The sequence below is a fragment of the Anguilla anguilla genome, chromosome 1 (assembly GCF_013347855.1).
Source record: "Anguilla anguilla isolate fAngAng1 chromosome 1, fAngAng1.pri, whole genome shotgun sequence".
NCBI lineage: Eukaryota > Metazoa > Chordata > Actinopteri > Anguilliformes > Anguillidae > Anguilla > Anguilla anguilla.
This window is the reverse complement of record NC_049201.1, coordinates 26,198,915-26,225,830: the sequence shown is the minus strand read 5'-3', so window position 1 is coordinate 26,225,830 and position 26,916 is coordinate 26,198,915. Positions and strand designations below refer to the sequence as shown.

General features: G+C 43.4%; 2 protein-coding genes across 3 annotated transcripts in view; both read left to right on the top strand.

Annotated features, from left to right (window-relative positions):
- The window catches only part of ccdc88c (coiled-coil domain containing 88C), a 76,549-nt gene extending 65,344 nt beyond the window's left edge, over positions 1-11,205 (top strand). Inside the window, exons 27-30 of the mRNA XM_035413713.1 lie at positions 2,478-2,552; positions 2,715-2,783; positions 3,235-3,437; positions 7,899-11,205. Of these exons, the coding sequence (XP_035269604.1) occupies positions 2,478-2,552; positions 2,715-2,783; positions 3,235-3,437; positions 7,899-8,819 (1,268 nt within the window). The 3' untranslated portion in view covers positions 8,820-11,205. The remainder of the gene's footprint in view (positions 1-2,477; positions 2,553-2,714; positions 2,784-3,234; positions 3,438-7,898) is intronic.
- Positions 11,206-11,524: 319 nt separating this feature from the next.
- On the top strand, positions 11,525-25,085 carry LOC118225397 (ovarian cancer G-protein coupled receptor 1). Of its 2 annotated transcripts, XM_035413738.1 has the most exons (3): positions 11,525-11,734; positions 15,722-15,764; positions 22,830-25,085. In XM_035413738.1, exon 3 carries the CDS (start codon positions 22,951-22,953, stop codon positions 24,073-24,075), a length of 1,125 nt encoding a protein of 374 aa, XP_035269629.1. In that variant the 5' UTR covers positions 11,525-11,734; positions 15,722-15,764; positions 22,830-22,950; the 3' UTR covers positions 24,076-25,085. The 2 variants fall into 2 exon arrangements, with proteins under 2 accessions (XP_035269629.1, XP_035269618.1); XM_035413727.1 differs by lacking the exon at positions 15,722-15,764.
- Positions 25,086-26,916: the final 1,831 nt, after the last annotated feature.

The following is a 26,916-nucleotide window of genomic DNA, read 5'->3' as shown; positions in this document are numbered from 1 at the left end:
AAGTGCAGTTCACACAGGATGCATAGGCTGATTAACTGATTAACGTATGGCAAGTCAAAACAGAAGTGAGACAGGATTACCAGAGATATGATAAAGAGCTAAAACGTCAAGATGACGATACGCGCGTAACATAGAAGGACTAGGAGATGCGAGTGATATAAGAGAGTGATGCTTGGGAGTAACCCTGCAGAGGAGTAGCGTTAGAGTCAGCCATTTTATATGGTCAAATGAAAGATTTTTCCCTAGCGCAGGAGAAGTGGGTTTTATTACAGTCCCCCTCAAAAAGCCAGTCATTTTTGTGGAAATTACCCGCTGAAAAATTCATGAAGTGGCGTAATGGCGTTGGATAACCAAGCGCGTCGTGTCACCGAGCGTGTTCTCAGCCGGGTTGCCAGGAGACGGACTTTAATACCTCAATTAACAAGACCTGCCCGAGCCTGGCTCTGCTCTGCACTTCAGGAAACATGCCATTGTTTTTAATACCATCGGAGAGCTTTGTTTGGTTTCCGCTGGAGTGGCACCGAATGGCTACGGTCAGCGTCCTTAGAGCAAGCCAATTACGCTGCTTAGTGTCTACCGCTGTACTGCCGGCAGATATTCTATTGACGAGGATCCTCGGCTGTGTATTAAGAACGCACGTTTTAAGTAATCCCATTGATCAATGATCGCTAGTGTTAACAGTGAATAATCAATGGTCTTTAAGGTAAATTCCATTACCTATATAGCTGCGCTGCTCGCCAATAAAAATGCGAGTGAGGCAAGAGGCTATTCTTTTCCCTGACTCCAGGCTTCATGAACAGGTTTTTCCACCAGCGTTGAAAATGCATTAGGCAAGGCGAGTTCCTTCATATAGCACATTTCATATCCAGCTGCAATTCAGTGTGCTTCACAAAGAACATATAAGCAGGTAACAGTTTATTTAAAAAGGGAAAAAACAAGATGCAATGAGAATGGGAATTATAAAAACAGAAATAAAAAGAAATGTATAAAATAGTTTATACATGTATATACCATCCTATATAATAAATATATACTATCTATATAGTAAATGAAAATATAAAAAATAAGTTGTGACAAGTTTCACTTTAAAATAGGCTATGTAACTAGGTAAAAACCAACTGAGAACATGTTTTAAGCCTGCTTTTAAAAGTGGTCAGAGTTGGGGCATGTCTCCACAAATTGAGTACAGGCTGTCATGACTAAAAGCAGATTCACTAAATTTTGTTTTTATTCTGGGAACAGTTAGCAGACCTGTTCCAGAAGGTCTGGGAGATCTGGAGGGTTCGTATCTCAAGAGCATGTCAGAGATGTTTCTATACCATTTAGTGATTAATAAACAAGTAGCGGAATTTTTTAATCAGTTCTTCCAGTGTTGACACACTGGAAGCCAATACAGAGCCAATCTGAGTACTGGGGTAACATGTTCTGTTTATTTATTTTATTTTTTGTTTTGTTTTGTTTTTTCTGGCTTGGTTAAAGCTCTGGCAGCTGCATTCTGTATTATTATTTTTTTGGGACCCTGAAAAATAACCATTGCAGTAATCGCCAGGAAATAAAAACAGGCATTAGTCCAAGTCAGCTTTTCGCATAAAATCTCAAATTTCTGTTACATTTATTTGATGATAAAGGCTGATTTTGTCTTGACTGAAAATCGATTTGGTATGAATCTATAATGACACCCAGATTCCTGACTTGTTTTGTAGTCTTCAGAGCGAGGGAGACAATGTGGGTGTTGACTCTCTGCCTCACTTCTTTGACACCAAATACAATTGCTCGATTTTTATCTTTATTTAATTGCAGGAAATTCTGGCTCATCCAATCATTTATTTGTGGTATGCCTTGAATTAGTGAAACTAAGGGACTATCGTCACCTGGTGAAAAGAGCTATATAAATTTGAGTATTATCCACGTAGTTGTGATAGGAAATGTTATTATTTGGTATGATTTGACTTAGCGGGAGCTTGTAAATATTGAACAAAAGAGGACCAAGGACTGAACCCTGGGGAACTGGGAACTCCACATGTCAAGCCCGTTCATTCAAAGTCAAAAAGGTAGCGAGGGAGACAAAGTTGGCCTTTAGTCTTTAAGATATGTCTTGATGACAAGTAGCTTTTTAATCTTTAAGATATGTCTTGAACCAATTTAACACTGGACCAGATAATGCAACTCAGTTTTCCAGTCTGTCTAGCTACAGTATTGTTGTGATCAACTGTGTTGAAGGTGTCATAGAGATCTTGTGATACAAGGATCAAATTTTTTTCTTGTGTTTATACGAAGATCATTTTTTTAGTAAGAGCCGTTTCGGTGCTACGATGGAGTCGAAATACTCTTTGTAAATTATCATAATGACCATTTGAAATGAGATATTTATTAAGTTTGCTTGAAAGACAGTCTTTTCAAGGATCTTACCAGTGAACGGAATAGAAATGGAGGCCATTATGCTCTGGGTCTCTTCATTCTCTCCGTGTCGACCGCAGGGCTGAGCTGCGACGAGGACCTACGGCTGCAGTCCCCAGACGCCACATTCGGGAGCAGTGTCCATGGAAACGCAGGTACGGCTCGAGCGGATCGATTGCACCGAGCTGCCGTTGCTCCCCTGGGCTCCGCCCCCAAAAATAAACATGGCTATGTTATTAAAAAAAGGCACGAGCACAGGAAGCTGGAGTGTGACCCGTCTGTCCCCCCCCACCTCCCACCCCCTCGTCTTATTTCAGGTCACCGGCTCAGCTCTGCCGAGTTCAGCCGCAGTGCCTCCAGCAGCGACTCCCCTGTCCACTCCAAAGGTATTCATCCCCGCTTCTATTACCCAGAGTATTCACCAACATTAACCACTGTTACCCAGAGTATTCACCCACACTAACCACTGTTACCCAGAGTATTCACCCACATTAACCTCTGTTACCCAGAGTATTCACCCACAATAACTAGGGTTACCCAGAGTATTCACCCACATTAACCCGTTTCCCAGAGTATTCGCCCTGTCACTATTTAGAGTATTCAATATTTTATGCTGTTAACCAGCATACTGATTCATAATCATATCTTTCAACCAGCGTATTCATGCACAGGTGATTCACCTGAGCACTCACAAGTTTTCCGGTGCCACTGAGGTAACCTAACATAGGCTTGATGCAACCCAGCCCTCTCGTCCAGTCTCCAAATCTTAGTGTTATTCTGCTGTTCCCCTCCTCCTTCCTCCTCTTTCCTCTTCCTCACTCCTGCTCCCGCCTCCAGACTCTCTGGAGCGCCTGGACGCCCTGGCACTTGGGCACGGCCCCCGTGACTCCCTCCTGTCCCGTGCCTCCCCGCTCCCCTCTGAAACCCCCCCACCGAGGACCGGCCCCCGCCTGGCCCGCCGCCGCCCCTCGTCCCCCGGCAGCGAGATGGTCACCCTGGAGGAGTTCCTTCAGGAGAGCAACACCCTCTCGCCCCCTACCGTAAGTCCTGATCACCCAGTGTATTGTGGGTAATTGAAGGCACAGTCAACTCTGTAGGCTTGCCAGGTATTCAGCTGTGGGTACTTGATGGTTGAATGCTTCTCACTGCTGTTGTTGAAGCTGAAAGGATTCCGATTCGCTGGCTCATGAGGGGGGCGTGGCTGTAAACAAAACATCCATAGATGTTTTGCATAGCAGGACAGCACTGGAACCTAATTTCTAACCTGGACCTCCTAGCATAAGGAAGTCACACAGACAGAAAGAATACAGGAGCTGAGTTTCAGGTCATCAGGGTTTCCCCCAGAAAAGTTGTTAGGCCCGGTATCTTTTGACAGGGGTCCGGCGCGGGCCAGCGACAGACTGATGGTAGGATTAAGGTAGGGCCCTATAGTTTATGTGATAACAGAATCACGGACGGAATCGCGGAATTGAGAATTTAAAAAAGCTATAACACAGATTCCATAGGTCCCTACATTAAGTCAGTGCTAAAAGCTGACTAGAGATTTAAAAAATATGACTATGTAATGTGAATGTTGTTATAAATAAGTCATTTATTCAACACACATTTTAAAAAATCAACAACTATTTACAGCATAGCAGAGTCTTACAAAGAACCTGACAACAATACACAGTCTTGGAATGCTGTGTTTTCAACAACAACAAAATAAATTAAATTAAATTAAAATAAATAACATCAAAGTTTTTGCACTCTACAAAAAACTTGTATTCAAGTCCTGATTGGCTACTGCATCTTACAACAAGCCTTGGAATGCTGGGCACAATTACGGGAAACAAGAACCGGTTCCAACTTGTCCTATTCATTGGAATCGTATGCCTGAGAGCTTATCGATTCCGGTTATCGAAGCCCATATGTTTTTACGACAGCTGCGCGTTGCAGAACAATGACATAACGCCTTGGGGGAGGCACACACGCAGGCAGCCTCTCTCAGGTGTTTGTTTTGGACGGCAACAAATTTGATCCGGGCTGCCAGCCTTGATACATTCTGTTGCAATAAAGATTCTAGGACAACTCAGCAATTTCTCTGAATTAACGGGTTATTTTCTAGCCTGAAATGCGAACGTATTACTAAATAGCTACACGTGTCATGGAACGTGCAAGTAGTTGACTGTCGCACTGGATATGAAGTAAATGTTTTTACCAATAAATAATAATAATAAATGCGATTTTATCCATGGAAATAGCTATACAAAAAGGCAAAATAAATGTTGTGGTTGCGATTGCCGTCGTAGATGTCAGAAGAAAATGTCACTGACAAAAAAAGTTTGCTCTCTTTGCAGTGGTTTGGGCTGGAAACGAGCTGTAAGAGCGGGATATGCACAACACTGCCTATCTGATTGGCTACTGAATCTTACAACAACGTACAGCCTTGGAATGCTGGGCACATTTCAACAACAACAAAATATCTATGTTACTGACTGTTTGGCTACCTAGCTAAGTTAGCTAAATGACCACGTTGTCGTGCACATCAATGTCATCAATCTAACGTTATTAATAAACAAGTGAAGTCGCTATTTTGACGATTAATAAGTCATGTAATGTTACAATGTATCGAATATTACACTAATGCTATTAGTTTAACGTTACCTACACACTGCTTAAGTTAATATAAAATGAATGTACTTACTGACGAGATGAAGTGATAACGCAGCTCGTAACGAGGTTAATTAGCCTTCTAAATAAGAAGTGGTGGCTTGCTAGGTAACGTTAGCTTGTGATAGTTGGAAGCGTCAAGTGTTGAACGTCACTACGCACATTGAGAGTAAAGAACACTGATCTCAGACCTGCTGTTTTCCTATAGTGCGTCCACGTTTAAACCAACAGATGTCGCTGGGGAGCTTTCCAACCGAGCCGCCCCACTGTAACTGTAGTTTAAATAACATATTAAAAATACATTTCAATTTTTTTTTTCTTAATTCCCCGATGCTTAGGCCCGGCGGAAACCCTGGGTCATTTTACAGTATGTATTGAACTCAGATTTGAATGTTTTGTGCTCTTAGGGGCACAGCTAATTGCTGTCATATGATCTCAGAGCGATGGAATATAGATAACGTGCCTTATGTGCCGCAGTATTATTGAAACTACAGTAATTTAGAGCTTTTAAAAGGTGTCATGCATGTCTTAAACATTTTGTAGTTTACTGCAGTCCCGCAACTAAAATGTCAGTGATGTTATTTATTCATGATTTAATTCATTTATTAGACATTTCAGTTATGATGAAAACATCTCAGTACATTAAAGTTCTGTCTGTCTTATGGTCTGTTACAGAAAAGGGGCTTGTTTTTTTAAGAATATATTTCCACTTTTTCCCCCATCATCATTTTTAGCTTTGTATCTGAAAAGATTCACTGTATTGTTACTAATAAAATTGTTACACTCCGCTAGTCTTATCCCATTTGTGTCAAGCCCTGTGTGTGGATGTGGGTGCTCACTCGTGTCATCTGGCCGAATGGGTCAGATGGAAGAGGCCAGTAGAGGTGGGGGGTGGGCCACACGTGTGGTTTTGGTATTCAACCCATGTCCCACTGGAGGAACACAGCCAATCGTAAATGGAGGTCCCCCCCACCCCCCCCCCCCCTTTCTCCTGTGTGTCCTGAGGGGGGTGCCTCCCTATGTTCCGGTCACCCTGGCAACATCTTGTGCAATATGCATCTACCCTCCATTATTTAATGGACAAAACGTGAAGAATGCTCTGAATCACATTACCCCCCCTGGCCCGGAGCGCCGTGTCAGAACCTGGGCGTGTCGGACACGTCGGCCTTGCGCCTGCATTCCTGGGGGGGGGAGTTTCCGGGGGAAATGCAGCTGTGGGAAAATCAATCAAGCAGCGCGCTACCGTCCAGCGAGGGAGACGATCGCACACAGACCACGCGCCTCGTGGGCTTCCAACAAGTCCCGACAGAAACTGAGATTATTAAGAATGACCTGCACCCACCAGAACAAGTTTCCCGTCCTGCCTGACTGTTCCGTTAGTGGAGCTGTTATACTGAACGCTAGAAGTTAATATAAGGCGCATTTGATATGACCGCGCAGGCTGATACTTAACACTGCGATAACGGTCGCGGCCTCTCCACACCTTTTCACAAATGTTTCCACACACATTTTTTCAAATGAAATCCAGTCCATATACTTCAAATGGAAAAAGACCATTCGTACCTTAAAAGGGCCAAGATCATATATGAAAAACCTAAAACTTTCAAGTACGATCAATTATATTCAGGGGGGCTATTTTTGGATGCAGACCCATGCGCTTTTTGGAAGAAGCGGTGCGTGACGGTGAAAATCTGATTATATAATTTTTTTCCGTATTTTATTGGTCGAATTAGTTTCGCTCAGGACATTGGATCCGTCTGTTCGTAGCCTCTGCACAAGTGCGAGAGTGTTCTAATTGCGGGTTTTTTCGAGGTAATTGGGTTTCGCCCGGTCTCGTGACCCACCGGAGCGCCAGACAAATTTCTTCTCCGGCGATGAATCTTCGTTCGTCACGTGCGCGCCGAGCCGTTCGTCGCCATCACTGCCTTGTCGCGCTTTGTCCGTACGTTCCGTAATGGCATTTGATTTCGGTGTAGCAGAAACGCCAGAGCGATGTCCGCTATCTTCGTGTGAACCGGTCGCTTGAAATGAACTTCCCCCCGATTCATTACAGATGGTGAAAGGACACGCCCTGTAAGCCAGTATGTTGATAAGAGAGGTTGCAACTTTACAAAAACCAGTGCCGGCTGGAATGTGACTGAAATACCAAATTGGGTTCCTTTTTTAAACTGTGTGAACCCCTTGTTCCCCTATAGCAAGCTTCACATTGATATCTTCCATCTGCCATGCAAAATAGTCACTTGAAGAAACTGACAATAATTCTCAATGAGGGTGAGGGTAACTTGAGTAATTATGGTTTTCAACCAAACTCTACATCGTCACAAAACATTCAGACGCATTGGTGTTAGCCTATCAGGCAGCTAAAGGTACAGCTCCATTATATTTTTAAAAGACTATCAGACCCCTTTGTTGTGGTACCTCTGGGTATCTGGGTATCTTAGGTGTAACCCCCAGGGGTGGAATGAGCTACCTACTGCAGTCAGGACAGGAGAAACCCTGTCCATCTTCCAACACGGACTGAAGACTCACGGCTTCAGATTGCACCATGGCTCCTCGACCCCCTCCAGATATTCTTTCTTACATTTAAGTTTTAGGTATAGTTGCGAAGAAACATGTCATTGGTCTAGTCGCTGGTCCTTTTGTTAGAATAGTATTACGCTTAGTGATTATAAATGAGCCTCTGTGCCTTCTTCTGATGATACCGCATTTTAGTATTCTGAGAGCAGCACTGATGGTTTTCACTACTGTATGTCACAGTGGATTAGAGCATCTGCTAAGTGACTGTGATGTAATTGCAATGCAATGTAATGTAATTATGTGACCTTTCCTTCCATGTCTACCTCCTCCAGGTGCAAACAGGCAGCCGCGAAGATCTGATGACCGACTACTTCAGCAAGGTCGGGGAGTGGCCCAGCACTGGACGCCCCACCCCTCTGAGGGACGGGGCCAAGACGCCCACCAGTTACGTCACTCCCACCGTGAAGGCCACGCCCCCCGGGGACCCCCGAGCCCTCAAACCGGGGCAGACCGTCAAGCCCAGCGTCCGCCAACCCGAGGCGGCCACTCCCCCCTGCCACTCGCAGACGCTGCCCAACCGGCCGGCCAGCGGGGGGCGGGCCCTTCCGCAGCACCACAGCGGGGGCCCCCTGAGGGGGACGAAGGGCGGCCTCAGCCGAACCTTCAGCCTGGCCTCGGCCGACCTCCTGCGCTCCAACGGGCCCGACAGCTACCGGCAGGAGGGGGGCGGCGGCGGGGCGCGGCCCGGGGGGGACGAGGGGCGGGAGGACGCGGGCGTCGCCAGGAGGGCGGGGGCCGGGCCCCGGGAGAGGCCGCAGTCCGCCATCCTGGCCGGGTCCCTGCACCCCCTCCAGCCCGGAGATTCGGGCCACGGCCGCCTGTCCCTGGTCCCGCCGAAGGACGAGCACCTCCTCCCCCCGCCCCAGCACCACTCGTCCTCCCTGTCCCTCTCCTCCAGCCCCACCCCCACCCCCCGGGACCGCTACGGGGTCCGGCGCACGGGGACGCCCCTCCACCACCGCGGGGAGGTCGCCATGGTGACGCCCGTGCGGGCGGTGCCGGCCCTGCGTCAGGACGACAGGGAGGAAACCCCGGAGGCCCCGCCGGCCGAATCGCCCCTCGCCAAGAAGTGGGAGGGGGGTGGAGGGGGTGGGGGCAACTGCAGCATGGAGGAGCACCCAAAAAGCACCCCAGCCTCCCCGGACCCCAACAACGACCCTCAGACAGTGTGGTACGAGTACGGCTGTGTGTAGAGGAGGCTCGCCCTATTCTCACTGCATCTGCAGCAAGTCCTGCTCTTAGCACTGTGCTCTAGGTCACCCTCCTTGTCCAAGGGGGGAGAAGGGGGGGGGACATTCAGTTTGTATGTAAACTTCATTACGCTACACCCAAAGAGCACAGACTGAAAGACCTCATAGCCGCCGACAGGAAGCGCTTTACCTGCAGGAAATTGCCGCGGTTTAGCGTATGTAGATGCAGCCGGTCCCTCACTTTGACCTCTTTTTCCAGGATTCAGCAAGGTCGTATCACCTTATACGGTCTTTCCGCACCTTTAATACAAAGCTTTGACTCATGTCTTCGTGGCAACTGAGCTGATTGGCTTATCTTAAACGCGGTCGCCGGACTGACCTGAGATGCGTCAGTTTAGAAATGACCGGTCGGGAAAAAGGGCAAAACGGAGAGAAGAACACTGACAAAACAGACTGGAAAGTATTATCGCGCTGGTCTCTGCTTATAGCTCTTGATTTTCAGCTCCTTGCCTGCAGCGGCGTTCTTCTGGCCAAGTTCTATTCTGAATCAGAAAAACAAAAAAGTTTGGGAAAACGGAAGAAGTGCCACTCCCATCCTTGCGCGGTAATTACAGCCTCCGTTGCGGGAAGCGGAGGACAGTGGTCGTCCCATCTTTTCGGCCACCCCTTGCGTGGGATTACTGGAAATGCTCTCGTCTTTCTGGAACGATCTTTTCTTTCTCGACTGAGCTTTTCTTGTGCTTTGCGGGCAACCTCTGTTTGTCAAACATCGGACTCGTTTCAAAAGAATCTTTTGACGGAGCCTGTAATTGGCGCCAACGGAAAGACGTGTTCCTGTTTTTTTTTAAAAACGGTCAGGCTCCCGGTCACCCTTCCCCTAGCACTATGGCCTCCGCCTCCTTCCGCTTTTCCTGTCAGTGCGAGCCGTGTTGAATGTTGTACAGAAGGATCTGTTTAAGCTATCATGTAAATACAGAGGTTTTTGAATGCATTTTCAAAGCACTAAGTATGTAATGAAGTAGAAACCGAGTTTGAACACGAGTGCGTTTTTTTCGTTTAGCCAATATTTATGTTGTGTGTGGCTTTTTTGTTTATTTTCCTTTCTTTTAATTTTTTTATTTTCATTTTTTGTTTCACTTGCAACATGATTCACATAGGCCCCAAGCCCCCGGTGAAGAAAAAAAAAGTATTTATTGTTCTGGTCCACACAATTATATTTGAAAATTGCACTGAAATTGGTGTTTCTCTTGCATTGAGCTGGCCTCACAAAGTGAAGCTCAAAACAGCGTGGGAGTAATGGGTAGCTGTGGCTGAGCCAATTCTGAGCCACTTGCCTCGCATTGTACGTGGTAGCTTATCTGCAAATGATACGCTTGCATTGAATCACTCAAATGGGTGTGCAATGCCCTGTTGAATTTCTTAGCAGATGCAAACCTGAGCCTCCCGCATGTTGCATTGTGCGTGATAGCTTATCTGCAAATAATACTCCTGCATTGTATTTCTCAAATGGATGTACAATGCCCTGTTGAATTACTTAGCAGATGCAAAACCATAATTTTAAGTAATTGCTTGACATCTAAAAAAAATTAATAAACATTTTAAACAGTTAATAAACAGTTTGAATGTACAAGAGCAATGGCCCTGCTCAAAGTAATGTCCATATGGCCTAGAATCCTGTGTTGCGAAAGCATCGTTCGCAGTGTTTGCATCTTAAGTAGACAGACCCTGTGTAGAAAGGTGATTCAAAAGAAAATGCGATTCGATGTCTTCCATAGACAAAACATCAGACACAATCTCCAGAAGAAAACCCTTCCCCCGCGGTCTCCGGGGACTGTTTGTGGTTTTTCGATATCAAAAGAAGGCACTCGAAAGATATCGATCTGCCCCAATTCTCTACGTCAGCCATCTCCCGAGAGTACGTCAAACTATGTCCCAGAATAATCACAAGACACAAACGCATCTATCACCATGACGTTTACAAACTTCAGAAAGCAGAAAAATGTGTTTATAGGGGACCGGCACATCTGCATATGTCGATGCTAGATCAATAAGAGGAACTCCCTATCAGTCTCTCTTTTTAACTGTTTCAGTGCTGAGCTTGCAAATGAAATTATGGAGATTTCCGACTGTGCAGAACTACTGTATGATTTGGAGCAGTACAATTTTGAAATCAGCATTTTAAAATGATTTTTTAACACTAAATACTATGCTCTCTGTGAATATTACAATTTCCCACGAAGCCTCGTAAATTGTAAAATGATTGTACCTTTTCTATCAATGGAATCTTTGCTGTAGTTGATTTAGAAGGGCGGCGCGTTTGTTCTTTTTGTCGTTTTCTTTTTGTTTTTGAAACTACTGCAACCTTTGTAATAAAGATGTTCGAAATGTCCTCTGTGTCGTTGTCTTGTAGTCGGATACGTGATATGATACACATTTGGTAACAAAAATGACCTGCTTGTGATCAGTTTTACCCTCATGCATATAACTTTTACAATGACTAAACAATGTTCGTTTTTTTTTTAACGAAGATTGTATATGTAAGCATATGTTGAAGATAAATATTTCCCATTTAATTTGTAGCTGCGCCAATGTGTGACTGATGTGTAGTAAGTTATTATAGAGGATTAATCTTCTGTAACTAAATTTGCATGTCCGTTTCTCACCTTGAAGCGTTTCTCGGAACTCACTTGTTGAGTAGGGGGGCCAAGACTAAGAACAGGAAAAATAGGAAACTTTGAAGCGCTGTACCCGCCCAATAGTTGTGACACGTAATCTGGGGTCTCCTACGCTCCGCGTTTGTGCGCTTCCTGGTTAGAGGAGACGGCAACTCCTGATTAGAGGGACTGCATAGCTGTCGGATACTGACATCAGATACCCAACTGACTGGCCGATGCACTGTGCCCGGGAGGTGGATAAAGGTAGGGAATGACTTAAAAATCGTGAAACCTGTCATACTCCTTGTCTGATATTTACAGTCTCCAAGACTGACACGTGCTTCTTGCTGTTGTACGCGTTCAGTGTTTCCGTTCACATTTATGCTAAATATGTTGTGTTGCTTACTAAGCTTTGCAGTCACAATATAAATACTTTAGGTAACGTCCTTGTAGATAAAAAATGTTTTCTTCCTCCAGTTGTAACGGCGCGTTTATTATTCGTGTTTTATTGCTTCCTCCCTGCTCGGTTGCTCTAGGCAAACGACGATTGTTACATCTGTTGTATTCTCATCTCATGACATATTAAAATTTCACTCCAATGTTTCTCGATCAACCTCAGACAACATTTCGACTCGTTTAGTGTTGTCCCAGGTCATTAGTCTCGTAACGGTTTTTTATGAGGTGTTTTGATTGGGTAGAAGATATTTACGCAAATACGATTGTTTACTGCACATACGCCTGTAGATTTTGAGATTGGCCTGGTTGCCAGTTATCCTGCTGGTTCTTTTGGTCGGAGGACCTTGGTATGCCAAGAATTTTCTGCCAACTATGAATGCGGCTAAATTAAATGTGCCAATGTAGGCTACTGTAGATTGCTTACCGCGTATGAAGTCTGCTTCAGAACTGTTTACATGTTTGTCAGAAAGCTTGTTAGACATCGCATCATAAAGTGACGATCCCGCGAATTTATCCATATAGCCCAATACTAACACTAATATGACTATTACAAAAACGGTTACTTTTCATTGAGTGTCCCAGTCGGTTAGTTCTTCCTTCGTAGCGCCCTGTTGTGGACACGGAACACTGCAGTCAGCTCCGCCGGGCAATTTCGCCGGTGGCCATGGTCAGTTGGTGGAATGCGCATTGGTTTATAGCACTTGTGATTAAACTGACACCGACTAGATCTTCCACCGCTAGTGGTTTTTGACTTCGAAATGGACCGCTGTCGCTGTGAATCACAGGAATAGGTGGTACGAAGAAAATGATAATATGTCAAGCAAGTAATCCAATTGCTGGAGGACCGCTGATTTTTCTTCGGGATATGATAAATATATTTTGGAGAAACACTACTGTTTCATCGATAGTTTTTTTCCGCATATTTATTATATCTGATCACATAGTGAAATAATAATGATTCGAAACTTTTAAATCAACAGACTTGTCTTCTGTAGGCGATTGACATATGTAATGCAGCCTCACCTAGCATAATTGTGTAATTCCACAATTTTGCATGTCTTTCTAAGCATTGTGGTCTACATGAGAACTATTGCCAGTTATTTTGATGTCCGTGTATCCAGTTTTCGTCACTTTTGACGAAATACTGGATTCAGTACACATTCAGTGTGTAAATGGACAGTATATATCACATTGTGAGTTGTTAGCATGGACCAGTCACTGGAACCATACGTCTGAAGTTGCTATTTACTTAGCCTACAACCTGTGAGTGACGATATTTGTACAGCCGAAGGTCTTTTAAAAATCTCTCATTTATAGAGCTAGGAAATAATAATGCATGTAATCATGACCATGACATGACAGCTTTCATAATAATATTTTGTCTAGTCAAATTAACCCCCCAAAAGGTTTATCAAATACACATTTGTCATCAGCAAACGTTCGTCCTCTGAAAATACACATCGGAGTAATTATATTGTACCTGAGTATAAGTTATAGTAAACGATATAACATTGCACCATATAGTAAGCAGGTGTCTCAAAGGAGCCTTCATATACAAAAGTGCTCCCCAACCCTCATCCTGGAGACAATTCTTAGGGGTCATATTGCATGCATTCCAAGAAAATGGAATTTGTTTTTGCACAAGATGTTGATTTGTTCATAATTTAGCATAAGCTTCCCTGATTATAATTTATTTCTTTCTTCTTCTTTTTTTTTTTTGTAAATTTTATTATGCTTGAAAAAATTTATAATCAGGGAAGCTTATGCAAAAAAAAAAAAATGGACTTGGGGTAAACTCAATATTGGAAAATCATTCGAAGGATTCAGTTTTGCCAAAATAGTTTTTAAAAGACCACAAGGGGATATTCACAAGGGGATTAAATCTATAATTTACTATCTTTAAATTATATTTAATGACAACTCTCATTCGTCCATCCTTTTCATGTTAAGACATTGACATGACTAAGTCAAAAGGGCATGGCCCATTTCAGATAGTCCTAGTCAGATGAGGTTAATGCCTTTGGTTGTTACGACATTGATGTGGGTTGGATGTTTATGTGTGAACCTTGTAATTGTTAAATTTCATTCCTCCCCTGCACAGGAACTGAGAGGATCCTTTGCATTTGGGAATATGCTAAGCCTGCGCGTGGGTACATTCTTCCATGCAGATTTACTCCTCTAAATGTTAGTTTGTTGAACATTTGAGCCCGTTGAAGAATGTGCTTCACAAAAATAAAGTTTCACTTTAAATATGTTAAGCTGGCATGGTGTAAAACCTATGACTTTTTGACCAATGCCTCCAAACCACTGTTTGTGCAGATTCTTATAGCAACCAAAATTGCCGTTCCTAAATTATATGTAAGCTCTTGTTTGAATGATCAGTTTACCGTGCCCTGTCCTCTTCCAGGACCATAATATGTCTGAGATGGATTTTAGCTCTGGAATAATGGTATCCAATATTATTTTAAGCAAGACTGATATGCAGATGCTAATCAGTTTGGACAATCAATGCCTTTACTTCCAAAGTGAGTGCTGTAGCATTGACTTCAGTTAGCAGTTGTATTTGCGCAATGTATTCATTGACTGATAAATATTTATTTATTAAACTTAATCACCCTGCTGGAGGAATACAGTTATGTATAGAGACAACAAGATGATGGGCAAAATTTCCGGGACTTTGAAGTCCGTTTAAAGACAATAGTCGTGGAACTAAACGTGGGTTTTTAAAGTATCGATTTGCTTGTACAACAAAATGATCATACAGCGTCAATTAATTTTGGAAGACCTGACTGAGAGTTTCTGTGGACAGCGCAATATCTCGTTTCCTTCGCCTTATATACTTGGATCTACTCCCAGCAGCCGTTCTGTGCAATTTTCTTGCAAATGTGTTCCATGTCAGCCTCTTTAATCAGTAGATTTTGTCGCTCCCCACCGATCGATACCACAGCCTTCGTCTAAGATGGGTAGTGGAAGCCCAGCCATTGTCAGGGCAGACAACACCAAAGCTATGCTCAGATATCGTGCTATTCAACACAGGACATCACGAAGCTTCTATTGTAAGGGCTTGAATCCATCTCGTCTTTTTATAGTTCGTGTGCAATGCGAACAAATGATTCGTGAGGTACCAGGTCCGACGTATTATGACCCCCCGAAGATAAGGTAACATCTCTGACGTGCAAGCATCGCAACGTCGTGGGCTGAAATATTCAGGACAATCTCAAATTAAATTTTTCACGAAATTTAAATACAGCGCAAATGTGCACAGATTGACGGATTATTACATGTCGCACAGCAAATATTTTTATGGCTATTTAAGTTCTGCAAATCAACCATTTTTCCTTGATATGTTTCTGGTGTTAACGCAGTGGACATACACCTTATTACAACCTTTCGGGGTAGAATTTATTTCAGAATAGTGACTATCTACCGCACGGTCAAGATGCAACAAATTGTTGTCGCGCACCACCCGTAAAAAACCATTAGCCATTTAAGCTACAGCTCATGTGAACGTACCTTAGCAGCAGAATCACTTAAACTTGGTGGCAGTCAGTAGTGGTGGCGTGTCCATTGATGGTGTACACTTTTCTCCAGTAGTTCATAATTTTTGTGCCGACCCGCCTAATGTACTGTACTCCTAATGTAATTTTGACATTTTGGATGAAATATTCAAATACTGCGTATCTGTAGCTATTATAAATGTTCATATACAGCACATGTGGAAATATAAGATTAAGTAATCTGGTGGTACAAATTTAACTGTATGTTTCAGTTAATTCATTTTTTAAAATTATTTAGCCCACTCCTGGAGAGGTCACCTTTCAAGAGGAGAACTGGCCAGGTGGGTTTTTTTCTGTTAAAATGCATCCAGTATCCACTGACCACTCATTCTTAAAGGACAGAGGCAGTTTATATGAAGGTGAACTGTATTTGTATAACATGAACAATACATAACAGTGGTCTCGGAACAAGAGGAGTTCTTTGAAAACAGGATAGGTGCCTACGTGGTATCAGTTTGAGTGTAGGACTTTCGTCATGAAGGCGAGATGGTGGAGTGAACTAAGTACTTGGAAGTTTTGTCTGTGTTGAGGATTTGTGCCAGTGTTGGATTTGGCCCAACCACCCTGGTTTGCAAGCATGCCAGCACTTCTGTTGCATACAGTCACTGCTGACCATGTAGCAGGCATGTGGTTAAGTGTCATGATTTGTAGCTGAGCCAAAAACAAAAATGTAAGCCAAAAAAAAAAAAAAAAATAGGTCAACTGTCAAAAAAGGAAATAACAGATTCAGTGGTGTGCTACATTTTACTCTGCAGTTGGAATCCAATTTATTTTACTGGGTTTTTAACAAGTGTGATTTTTTTAAACCTGCTGCCTGGATATTTTCAAATGTGAGCCATATCAGTTTATGGTGCTAACACCATGGTTACATTCTGACATGATATGCATGTGCGGATTATTCAAGGTCTGATTCGCCTGTGCTGTTTTTTAGTTGAAACACGATAGAAGCCATAAAAACCACAATAATTTAAATGAACCTTTCTTTTCTCTAGCACTGAAGGCACGAGCTCCAGTAGCTACGCTCCATTGTACTGATGGCCCTTCTCAAAGATTAATCTGTTGTGGTACCATCCGGTTTTGCTTATACAGATGTGCTTAAGTGCCAGAAGTGAATTCTGTAAGTAATAGCTGTTTTTAATGACAACAATTAAATCTGATGTATATAATTCTCATGCTTGGACATTGTGCACAATAAGTAGGCAGCTGAGAGTTGTAAGCTATGATGAAAAATACCTTCACACTCTATAAAGCATGGAAATGATTCCACATTGACTGAACGGATGGTTTTCCATCCTAGACTTGTTCCTCAGTCAATAGATAGGCTGTTGTGTTATGGTAATTTGCTCATTGCTAACCAGCTAATTCTTGTTTCCAACTGTTTAATAGTAATGTTTTCCTTGTTGCATCTTTCATTGTATGTTTACCAAAATGAACCTGATGAAGATGCACTGAAACTGCTTTTAGTTTACAATTTCCCATCAGATGATTTCCCATTGATTAACATGTTGGGAATGTGAATAACACACATGCAGATGCAAGCTATAATCGGTCGCCACCACTGCCATAGGTACAGACCGTCTCACTCTCTTTTGCAAAGCTTCTAAAGGAAGAATTCTCTGGCAATAGGTGAATGACGTTCGCAGCAGTAACATTGGCAACAGCAAAGCGCTTTCAACCTGAACTAATATTAGTTTTCAGTTATAAGTCCTGCCAGTTTATGCACATATTTTAGCATTGTACATAATATTGAGTCTTGTCAGTTATTGACACTTAAAACATGTTAGTATTGATCCTCTTCTCTTATCTGTTCAAAATATGTGATTTTGAGTTAAGCAAATTTGTATTTGTGGTGTAGGTTATGTGTTCAAAACATTATCCAATGTGTGCAATTTGGAGAGATCTTGGAAAACCCTTGCAAATTTTCTCCTTAATTATCTACACATTTTGTTTTATTTTTTTGCAGTGGTGGGAAAGAGGTTGGGGGTGAAATTTCTATAATAATTTTGACATTCACTCATGTGACTTTTGTGAAATGAACAGTACTGTTGCATTTTTATGTACATTTTGTGTATACCACGGATAAAATTCCTCACATATTTCCTAAATTTTGATACATAGTCTTGGTCGCACTCATGTGCCCTTAAACCATAAGCTCTCTGCTGTGTTGCCACAAAGTTGTAAGGCTTTATTTAAGAGTAGTACACACAGGTGGAAATTGTCTTTGTGAATGCTTTGGGAGAAAGGGTTAATGGCCCAGGTCCTCCTCAGGCCAGTCATGGCAGGTTATCACAGCTAGCTTTTCATCAAAGTGTGGAAATCGGCCATAATGTTTTTAGTGGGGGCATGACTAACACCTTTTAACATTTAGTGATTTTGGCACCTCAGAGACCCAACTGTGGATGAGAAAAATGAGCCAGTAGTCTTTAGCAAGAGGCTTTTTGGATAAACATGCATGAGCCTTTGACTCAACCTGACTGGCTTGACTTTTATTCAGATTTTTGGTTTGGTACTAAAGTGAGTATTACAGGACAGAGAAGACACATAAATACAGCATATAGCATAAGAGCCACTCTGTTCCATTCTTTGAAGTAAGAAGCAGGAAGAGTAATGGGTATGAATAGCCCTGTTTTACATAATGAAAGCAGCCAGTTTATCACTGCTTGAGAGGCTGCTTCTCTTTAAGCATAGCCTAGATGCACATTATTTTGAATATATTTTGTTTGCTCTTTTCTTGTTAATGATTGTGTTTAGTAAATAGAGCTGAGGAGCAGGAATCCTTTGGCCTGTACATAAATGGGCTTCTACAAGATTTTATGCAAATTTGAACTCTTCACTTCACTTGTTCCACGTTCATCATTAGAACAACAATTACACTACTGAGACAGGATTATGTATGATCTCATCAGTTCTAGCTGAGTCCATAAATGCTTTTTCCACGAGCTGGAGAAGGAGAACCTGCAGTGAGGCCTTTCAGACCTGAGACACATTTCACTCCCACTGTCTCCACAGCTCATTGACTCTGGTGCCTCTGTGTGCACGTGAATGCTTGTCCATGTGTATTTACATTTACATATACATTTACTTTGTGTGTGTGTGTCTGTGTCTGTGTAGGTGTGTGTAATATCAATGAGGTTAGTAACGTGGCCACATCATCATAGTTGTCCTCTTAAACCTAGTGCATGCATCTCGTACAACACGTTTGCCCCCTTTGTTCTTACTATTCTAAGTGTTATGAGTTCGGTTTGATTCTCGTTGAAATTCAGTTCCTAAATTAAAGTCAGTTTCTAGCTCGTCCAAAATCCTACTTCATCTTTTTTCTGATGTCGAGTTGATGAGGTGGACTGCGATTGCCTAATGACAAATGACCATTCAGAAGTACTGGCAGCTTTCGTTGAGTCAGGAAGACCAAAACAGTCACTTGTTTTGCCAATTAAAGCATTTGGCAGAAAAGTTGTTGATTCTATGCCAGAGTTCATATTTCATTTGCTTCTTTGAGGATCGTGTCCTGTGGCATGAAAACCAGATTGTCAGACGGTGGATTTACCCTTTCCTTTAGCTTTTCTTGCTCAAGCAGTGAGCAAATGCAGTGGGAGTTGTAACACAAAAACAAGCCCTACTTTACTCGGCTCTTAAGTGATCAACTGTGACAGTTTAATGCCCCTCACCTACCTTCTGGGCCAAAATTGATCTCTGATTTTGAGGTGAAAACAGAAACCAGCCGCCGCTATCAAGTTTCATGTTTATTTATTTAAAAGGAAAAATGCACATCTATGAACATAATATAAAATGTGCCATATTCAGCCATTGGGGCTCATTTTCATCTGCAGTTCCTGGGTGGGTTGTTAGAAAAGCATAATAGATAATATAAATCATGACATAATAGTACTTACACTGGCATTCAAGTACCAGGGTTGAGTACTATGGCTGTATTCTGACTGGTGCATGCTTTTGAAGGTCCTGTTCTAAGTGCTGTGATGCGCCTTGTGAGGATGGAACAGGAGACTTGTGGGTTGACACAGACACAACAAAATTCATGAAGTACTTCCAGTATATAAACTCTGTTAGTTAATTTTTTTAATTTTAATTCGTCAATTCTACGTACTAAAAGACACTAATGAAGGCAGGGAGGTCATTAGGGAATCCCCTTCCGCACGGCTCACTAGTGACTCAATGGGATCAAAGAGGCTCCTTTAGTCTGCGTACGCCGACTATGTAGCTCAGACACACCGCAGACGAAGAAGAAATAGGCACTGGTTGACTGTATGTTTTGGAGGATAGACATTGCTGATAAGCATCCTCCCTAACTGACTGGAGGACATTGCAGTAAAAAGGACAGCTTGGAGTTGCAATTGTATTTCCCAAATTGTGGAAAATAAATGAAGGAAGACACTTTGTTATTGAAAGTGTTCTCAGACTGCATGGCAATCTGCTGCACTCAGTAGAACAATCGGTCAGAAATTTATTCAGCAGTAGCAGCTGGGCTCTGGGGCAGGGATTAATATTCTACTGGATCTTTCTGTTATAAATATGTGCCTTTAGGTCTATATGCCTTTGAATAATGCATTTGTTCTACCTTTTCCATTGCGTTGTTCATTATTAAGAATAGTTCATTCAACTAGCATATTGGTCCCATTTGAAATGTACAGTGGTTCCCCTCCTCTTCACCGTCTTTTAGTGCTGCTATAGTCCAACTGCGAATGAAGAATAGATTCGGATTTGAGAATGAATGGGCCTGCATAGAATTAGGGAAAGCCAGAACTATAGGCGGGCATTCACAATGGGGTGTGGTGGTTCAGCCAGGATACTATTTAGGTGGCTGTGCCCTACCCTGACCCACCTCTGTCTACACCAGTGCTCTGAATGAGAGGAATCTTCTCACTCAGGGTTCGTTAGATTAATTTGTGACACTCTAATGATTACAGTTTGACCACAGGTTCTGGCCTCCATGCTGTCACACTGATCAGACTCCTTCCCTTGAGAAATGTTCCAACAAACTTGTCTAAAAAATAAAAATGGAAATTTGTCTCAACCATTGATTGCTCAGCTTGAGCATCAAACGTGGCTAGGGCCTGTAGCTGATGAAGTTTAGCATGTAGGCCATCAACCCTTTTGCTAGCCACAGAGCAGAAGTAAATGTTTAACTACGTAATAGCTCAGTGTAGAGCATCGTATCAAATTAAATTAGTTTAAATTAGAAAGGCCTGTAGCTATGGTAGGCCTAGTGCAAAGATGAAGCTGGCAGAACATTGCACTAGGTCTACCATAGCTACAGGCCTTTCTACAGTTCACTTACCTTAACTAACTACTTAACTTACAGTGCTTTAGCCAGCGATACCATACAGGTCTTTATATAGTTCACTTGCTTTATCTTACTACTTAGCTGACAGTGCTTTGCTTTAGCTAACTACTTGGCGTGTAATGCTTTAGCTAGCAGGCTAATAAAGGCAAGACTGTCCAAACCAGATCCTACATAAATAACCACAGTTACGCATACTTAGTGTTGTTTCCAATGAGATGTTGATACGTACATGTGTCACCAGTTCCGGAACTGACCGGAAGAGGAAGGCAACCCTTATTGCAACAGGTTATGCAGTGACACCTCATTTGTTTTGTGAGTTAATAAATGAGCTCAATGGCTCAAATGGAAGATCTGCCTGGTCTGTCCCCCAAATCGCTATGATATTTAGTTCAGAGTACTGTCCAATTGTTTTATTGAGGTGTGTTTCTGGGATTCATAAACTATTTTTCTGAAGCTGAGTGTGCTTCTTCCTATGACATTTATCAGCTCTGCTGACACTGCAAACTGAACCAGACCTTCCAAATAAAATTTTGTGACAAGAGCTGAAGACGAGCCAGAGGACATGGTCTCACTCTTTTGTTCACATTAACAGAGACTGAGTCCTCACAACCGGATGCAATTTCTACGTTGGGAAATATTTTCCACTGGCTTGAGGTCCACCATGTTACTGCTCCTCTAGAGCACCTCGTGCTAACGTGTTGGCTAGGGAAGAAACACAAGAAAATCAATCAAATCTAGCATTCGGCAGAGGGAGTACCAGCCTGTACACAAGACCTTAAATAATTTCTGTCTCCTGGCAGTGTAGATCATGTGTAGTGCAATGTGTTCCCCGCAGCAGTCAGACTAGCTGAGTCACTATAAGTATTCCATCACAGGCGCAAAACTGGCCTGTTCAAACTGCATTTGGCTCAGTACACCATGAAATCTCAGCATTTATTCTGGGTTGCATGCCCCATACTTTACGCTAGGTTAAACTGCACCCTCAGATTTACTACTTAAAGCACTGTATCCTCAGTTTCCCTCCTGTGCCTATTGCACTTACCATTATACTGTAGCTTTATGCAATGGCTTCTTCTATTGTCTGTGTCACTGATAACTTGGTGGAGTCCAATTTTATTGTGGAAGCATTAAAAATCCATGAAAAATTTCACTACCTTTCACTATGCAGTGGAGATGCAGTATCTACGCTAGACCAGTCTGCCTGGAGACTGTTGCTAAGGTTTGAGATAATAGGGTGTTTGAAACTGATTTCCCTCAAGATTTTCTCTTCAAGCATTTTTATATTTTGGAGCTTGTCTGTGATGTATGAAAAATTAATAAGCAAAGAAGATGAGCATTTTGCTTGAGAATTTTGTCAATGCTGCCAAATGCCAGTGGAGAGCTGAAGAACAGAAGTAAAAAAGCAACTTGTCTATCTAGGACAGTGTGTACATACTGAAATTTTCAATAAACAATATGTATAAAATGACAATTATGATTATAAAAATAAGTTAATGCTATACTGAATTAAACAGGCCCCAGTGTCACAGTGTAATTAACCCTTTGAAGACTAGGCTTTTTGGAATGTTTTTCTTTTTCTTCAAAATGTTAAGTTAAGAGCTGCTCCTCCTGGAGAAAGGGTGGCAGAAATATTTGTCAGCCACGGGGAATAACTGCACTGTCTCAGACATCATGGAGAGACAGCCCAGCTCTGCATCAAGCCCACCTCTGCCCGAGTGGTACTGCCAGTACCACTTGGCGCACATTTAACCCTTTGTAGAGTTGGCTTTTTGGACTGTTTCTTCAAAATTCAATGTTGGTGTTCTAGAACTTCATTGCTTTCAAGTACCTGTAGCGATTGTTACATCACCATTAGAATGTACACTTAAGAACATTCTTTTCACAAATTGGCGATCTCACACCGTAAAGGGTTAAAGGGCTGAATGAATCTGGAAAAACACAATTTACCAGCCAAAATAAATTTCCCATATGATCCAGTACAGAAATATGATTAAAAAACACAAATAAAACATGCTCTAACATGTTTTCCCTTTTTAACTTTGCGCAGTTTCTAGTTGACTTGACCTTGGATCCCCTGCCGAGAGCCCTAGCAGCTGTGGCCCCCTTCCGAGTTTGAGGGCGGCGTGGGGGGAGATGAGGAAGAGGCGGCACCCGGGAAAAGAGGCGGCATGAAGAACATGACAGAGGAGGGAATCATTAACTGCACCATCAGTCACGAGATCCACCAGTACCTGTTTTCGTGGGTCTACATCCTGGTCCTTCTGATCGGCTTCCCCGCCAACGTGTACTCGCTGTACCACGCCTGGCAGCAGCTGCGGGCGCGGAACGAGCTGGGCATCTACCTGCTCAACCTGACCGTGTCCGACCTGCTCTACCTGGCCTCCCTGCCCCTCTGGCTGCAGTACATCTTCAAGGGCGATGACTGGGAACACAAGGAGTGGCTCTGCAAGCTCTGCGGGTTCCTGCTCTACGAGAACATCTACATCAGCATCGGCTTCCTCTGCTGCATCTCCATCGACCGCTACCTGGCCGTGGTCTACCCCTTCCGCTTCTCCGGGCTCCGCAGCATGCGGGCCGCCACCGCCGCCAGCGCCTTCATCTGGCTGAAGGAGGTGGCGGTGGGTGTGGTCTTATTCCACCGCAAGGAGCTGAGCACGGACCGGACCAACCAGTCGGTGTGCTTCGAGCACTACCCGATGGCGGACTGGGAGCGCCCCATCAACTACTACCGCTTCTTCGTGGGGTTCCTCTTCCCGCTGGGCATCCTCTCGGCCTCGTACTTCCGCGTCCTGCGGGCGGTGAACAAGAGCACCGGCACCCAGAGCGCCCAGAAGACCCGCATCAAGCACCTGGTGACCAGCACCATCGTCATCTTCCTGGTGTGCTTCTCGCCCTACCACCTGTTCCTGCTGATGCGCACGGTGCTGGAGAGAGCCTGCCCCTTCATCGAGGCCATCTTCAACTACTACCACTTCTCGCTCATGCTCACCAGCTTCAACTGTGTGGCCGACCCGGCGCTCTACTGCTTCGTGGGCGAGTTTGCCCAGCGCGAGATGCTGTGGGCCCGCCAGGCCTGCAACCGGGTGCTCTGCTGCGGCCCCGCCGCCGCCTCCGCCGCGCCCAGCGGGAACGGGACCTGCGAGGCCACGCCGGTGCAGGAGTCCGAGGAGATGGGCGTGGTCGCACCAAACAAGGGGCGGGGCGAGGGCACGGACGGACAGGACGAGGAGGTGGATGACCGCCCGTGGGACAAATCAGATCTGGTCTCAGACCAAAGGACCACCATCTTGTAGGATTTGTCGCTTTATTTATTCGGTATTCTTTTTTTTAGTTTTTGAAGGAAAAAAAGGGTGTAAAACGTATCATTTGGATTAAAGTGAGGAGTGGAGTACAAGAGGAGGACTGGCCTCCCCTGATGGCTGCAGCTACAGGAGTTTCTGGTCACCCCAGAAAGGAATCCTGCATGTCTTTGACCAAACCCTGCTTTTTTGCTGTATTTATTCAATTTGTCAACAACATTGTCAGGCAAAGTTTACAAACACTTTAGATTTTTTACCCAAAAATTGAAGTCATTGAAGAATATTAGCTTGATATTAGTTTATTAGTTTCCCACCACAGCAATGTCTCCTTTTATAACACCCATTTACATTATTTGGTCAATTGCAAACAAAGAATCCTGCCCAGAGTTCTTTGTCCTCTGCCAGTGCAACACAATATAATTTTGAAACCAGACCAAATGCTTTTTGTATTAGACAATATCTTTGCAGCAACTGGTGTGCACTAGTGTCTGGGAAATCTATACTGACACAGAAGGAATACCCAGATGTACTAATCTGTCCCTGCTTGGCAGAGATGAGTCTAATATTGACTCAGGATATGGCTATTAAAGTCCACACGAACCTACCCTGTGACAATTCAAACAAGTGGTGTGGATCCCCCAAAGAGGGAGAATTCAGGTATCATTCAGGTATCTCAAGAAAGAAATATTCTAATTTATTTTTCATCAAGATACAGATGTTATCGAGCTATTATAGAAATGAATGTGCATTTGTAACCCATTAGCTTGCAGGCCTCGACAGCACCCAGTCTCCAGGTCGTTTTTTTACTTGCTTTAGGGTCGAAATGCAGTGAAATGATATGACTGAAGCCTTTAACAAACCCAAAATCATGTTACTGTCTTTCCTATTTCCGGCTAATTCTGGCAGTACTTTGCTTGCTTAAGCTCAAGTTCCACAGCAGACATTAAAAACCATTTTGGGGGCAGGGGTAGGGTAGGGAAGCAAGCAGCGTAGTGAGCTATGCGACAAAAGGGGTGGGGGGGGGGGGGGTGGGGGGGGGGGGGGGAGTAAGCAGCGTAAATATCCATAAGGGGTGTGAAAGGTCTGATGCGGGGTCCCAGGTGGCCTGTTCCGTTGCCTGGGAAAAAGACTGGGCTGGGATTGGGTAAACAAGATGTCCATGCAAAGCCATTTTGCGAGGGAAACCGTACACATGCATGGGACAGGAATCAGCAGAGAGCTTATTTTCCATAACCCAGTCCCACATTATGGGACAAGTGTCCAGCAATGTGCCACATAAAGGGTGTAGGTTAAAGGCAGGTCCAAGTCCAGGGGTACAAAGGCACAGACCAACAGAGCTGCTCGCTCCGGATGGAATTTTCCTGGGCAAAAAACAACAAGCTATGAAGTAATGCTGTCTAATTAGCTGGATATGTAATGCTGTGGAGAACAGCTGTACCCTGGTGGGCACATGTGTATATGAATATAGTTGCCTTACAGTTATTATTATTATTTTTTGTATCTGATAGATGAGACCTAAACAGACCTCCAGGATGAGATTTTTTATAGCAATTTTATCTTTGGCTGAAAATTGAGCTTTAATATGCCTCCATGGATAGGCACAACGGTTTTTGATTTTTATGAAGAGCAGCGATCGATGAAAGGACTAATCTCATTTTAGAAACGGACAGGTACAAGCTTTGCTGTTGTGTCATATGGCAGTAATTAAATGTTAGAATGGCTGGTTCCGTCTTCCTAGTGAAATGTGTTTATGAGCATGTTTACGACCCCTTTGTCTGGTGAACCTTTGACCAAAGTATGTTTTACAGTGTAATGCATAAAGTATATATTTTTATAGGATTTGTGTTGTTTTTATATTATCAGTGAATGCACGGGTAATTTCCTCATTCAGTGTCTAAACTGCGTGTTGTTTTTGGTGTGGGAAACTTGCTTTGTGGCAAGCAACCTTTTAACAGTATTGTACTGCACTCGCTGATGTTGGAAATGGACAGACTGACTGAGAATTACAGATATTTCTCCAGCCTGAAATTTGTGCGCGTGTGTGTATGTGTGTGCACGCATGCGCGTTTTAGCATACAGTGGAATCCCAAGAATTTGGATATGTCTTAAGCTATGTTCCTATGAGCTTCTTTTGGCATGGTTTTGTACTTTTTTTTTTTTTTTTTTTTTTATATGCAAATTTTAAAAGGGAATTATTATTATTTTTTTCTCACACAGATAGTACAAATGTACCTCACATTAAAGTACATGATGCCAGTGTTACGCTGCACTGGGGAATTATTTCGTTTTTGTGCATTGCTGTCGCTATCGATCCAAAGTGTTTTGATTAATGAGGTGGGAGGTGGGGAGGTGACAGAGTACCAGAGGGAGGAGAATTTTAGAGCACTGAGATCCCGCTCTGCCGTGAGTGGGCGGCTCTGGATCATAGCCAGACTGCAAAGGACTGTGACATCTCCAATTTAGCACTTCCTGATTTCACATCCCAGTCATTACACCCCTGATGAGAAACCATGGCAGCACAAAACAAAAACACTGAAAGACAACATTGTGTCTATGTGCAAATTTATAAAATATGTACTACACATCCTAACAGTCTCATTTATACAGTACATTCACATACAGAAATCCACATCGAAGAAACAAGACATGTATAAATACAGACTAATTCTCTCTCTCTCTCTCTCTCTCGCTCTCTCTCCCTCCCTCCCTCCCTCCCCAAGCACTATCAACACTGGACCAAAAAGACTGCAAAAAGGCAGATGTACATTCTATGACCAGGTAGTCACAGTTGCTGTTTCACTGTAGTCAGGGGAAGTGGTTTCTCTTTAGTTGCAC

Coding starts and splice junctions, on each gene's coding strand:
- LOC118225397 (XM_035413727.1), top strand. CDS start 22,951: ATGAAGAACATGACAGAGGAGGGAATCATTAACTGCACCATCAGTCAC.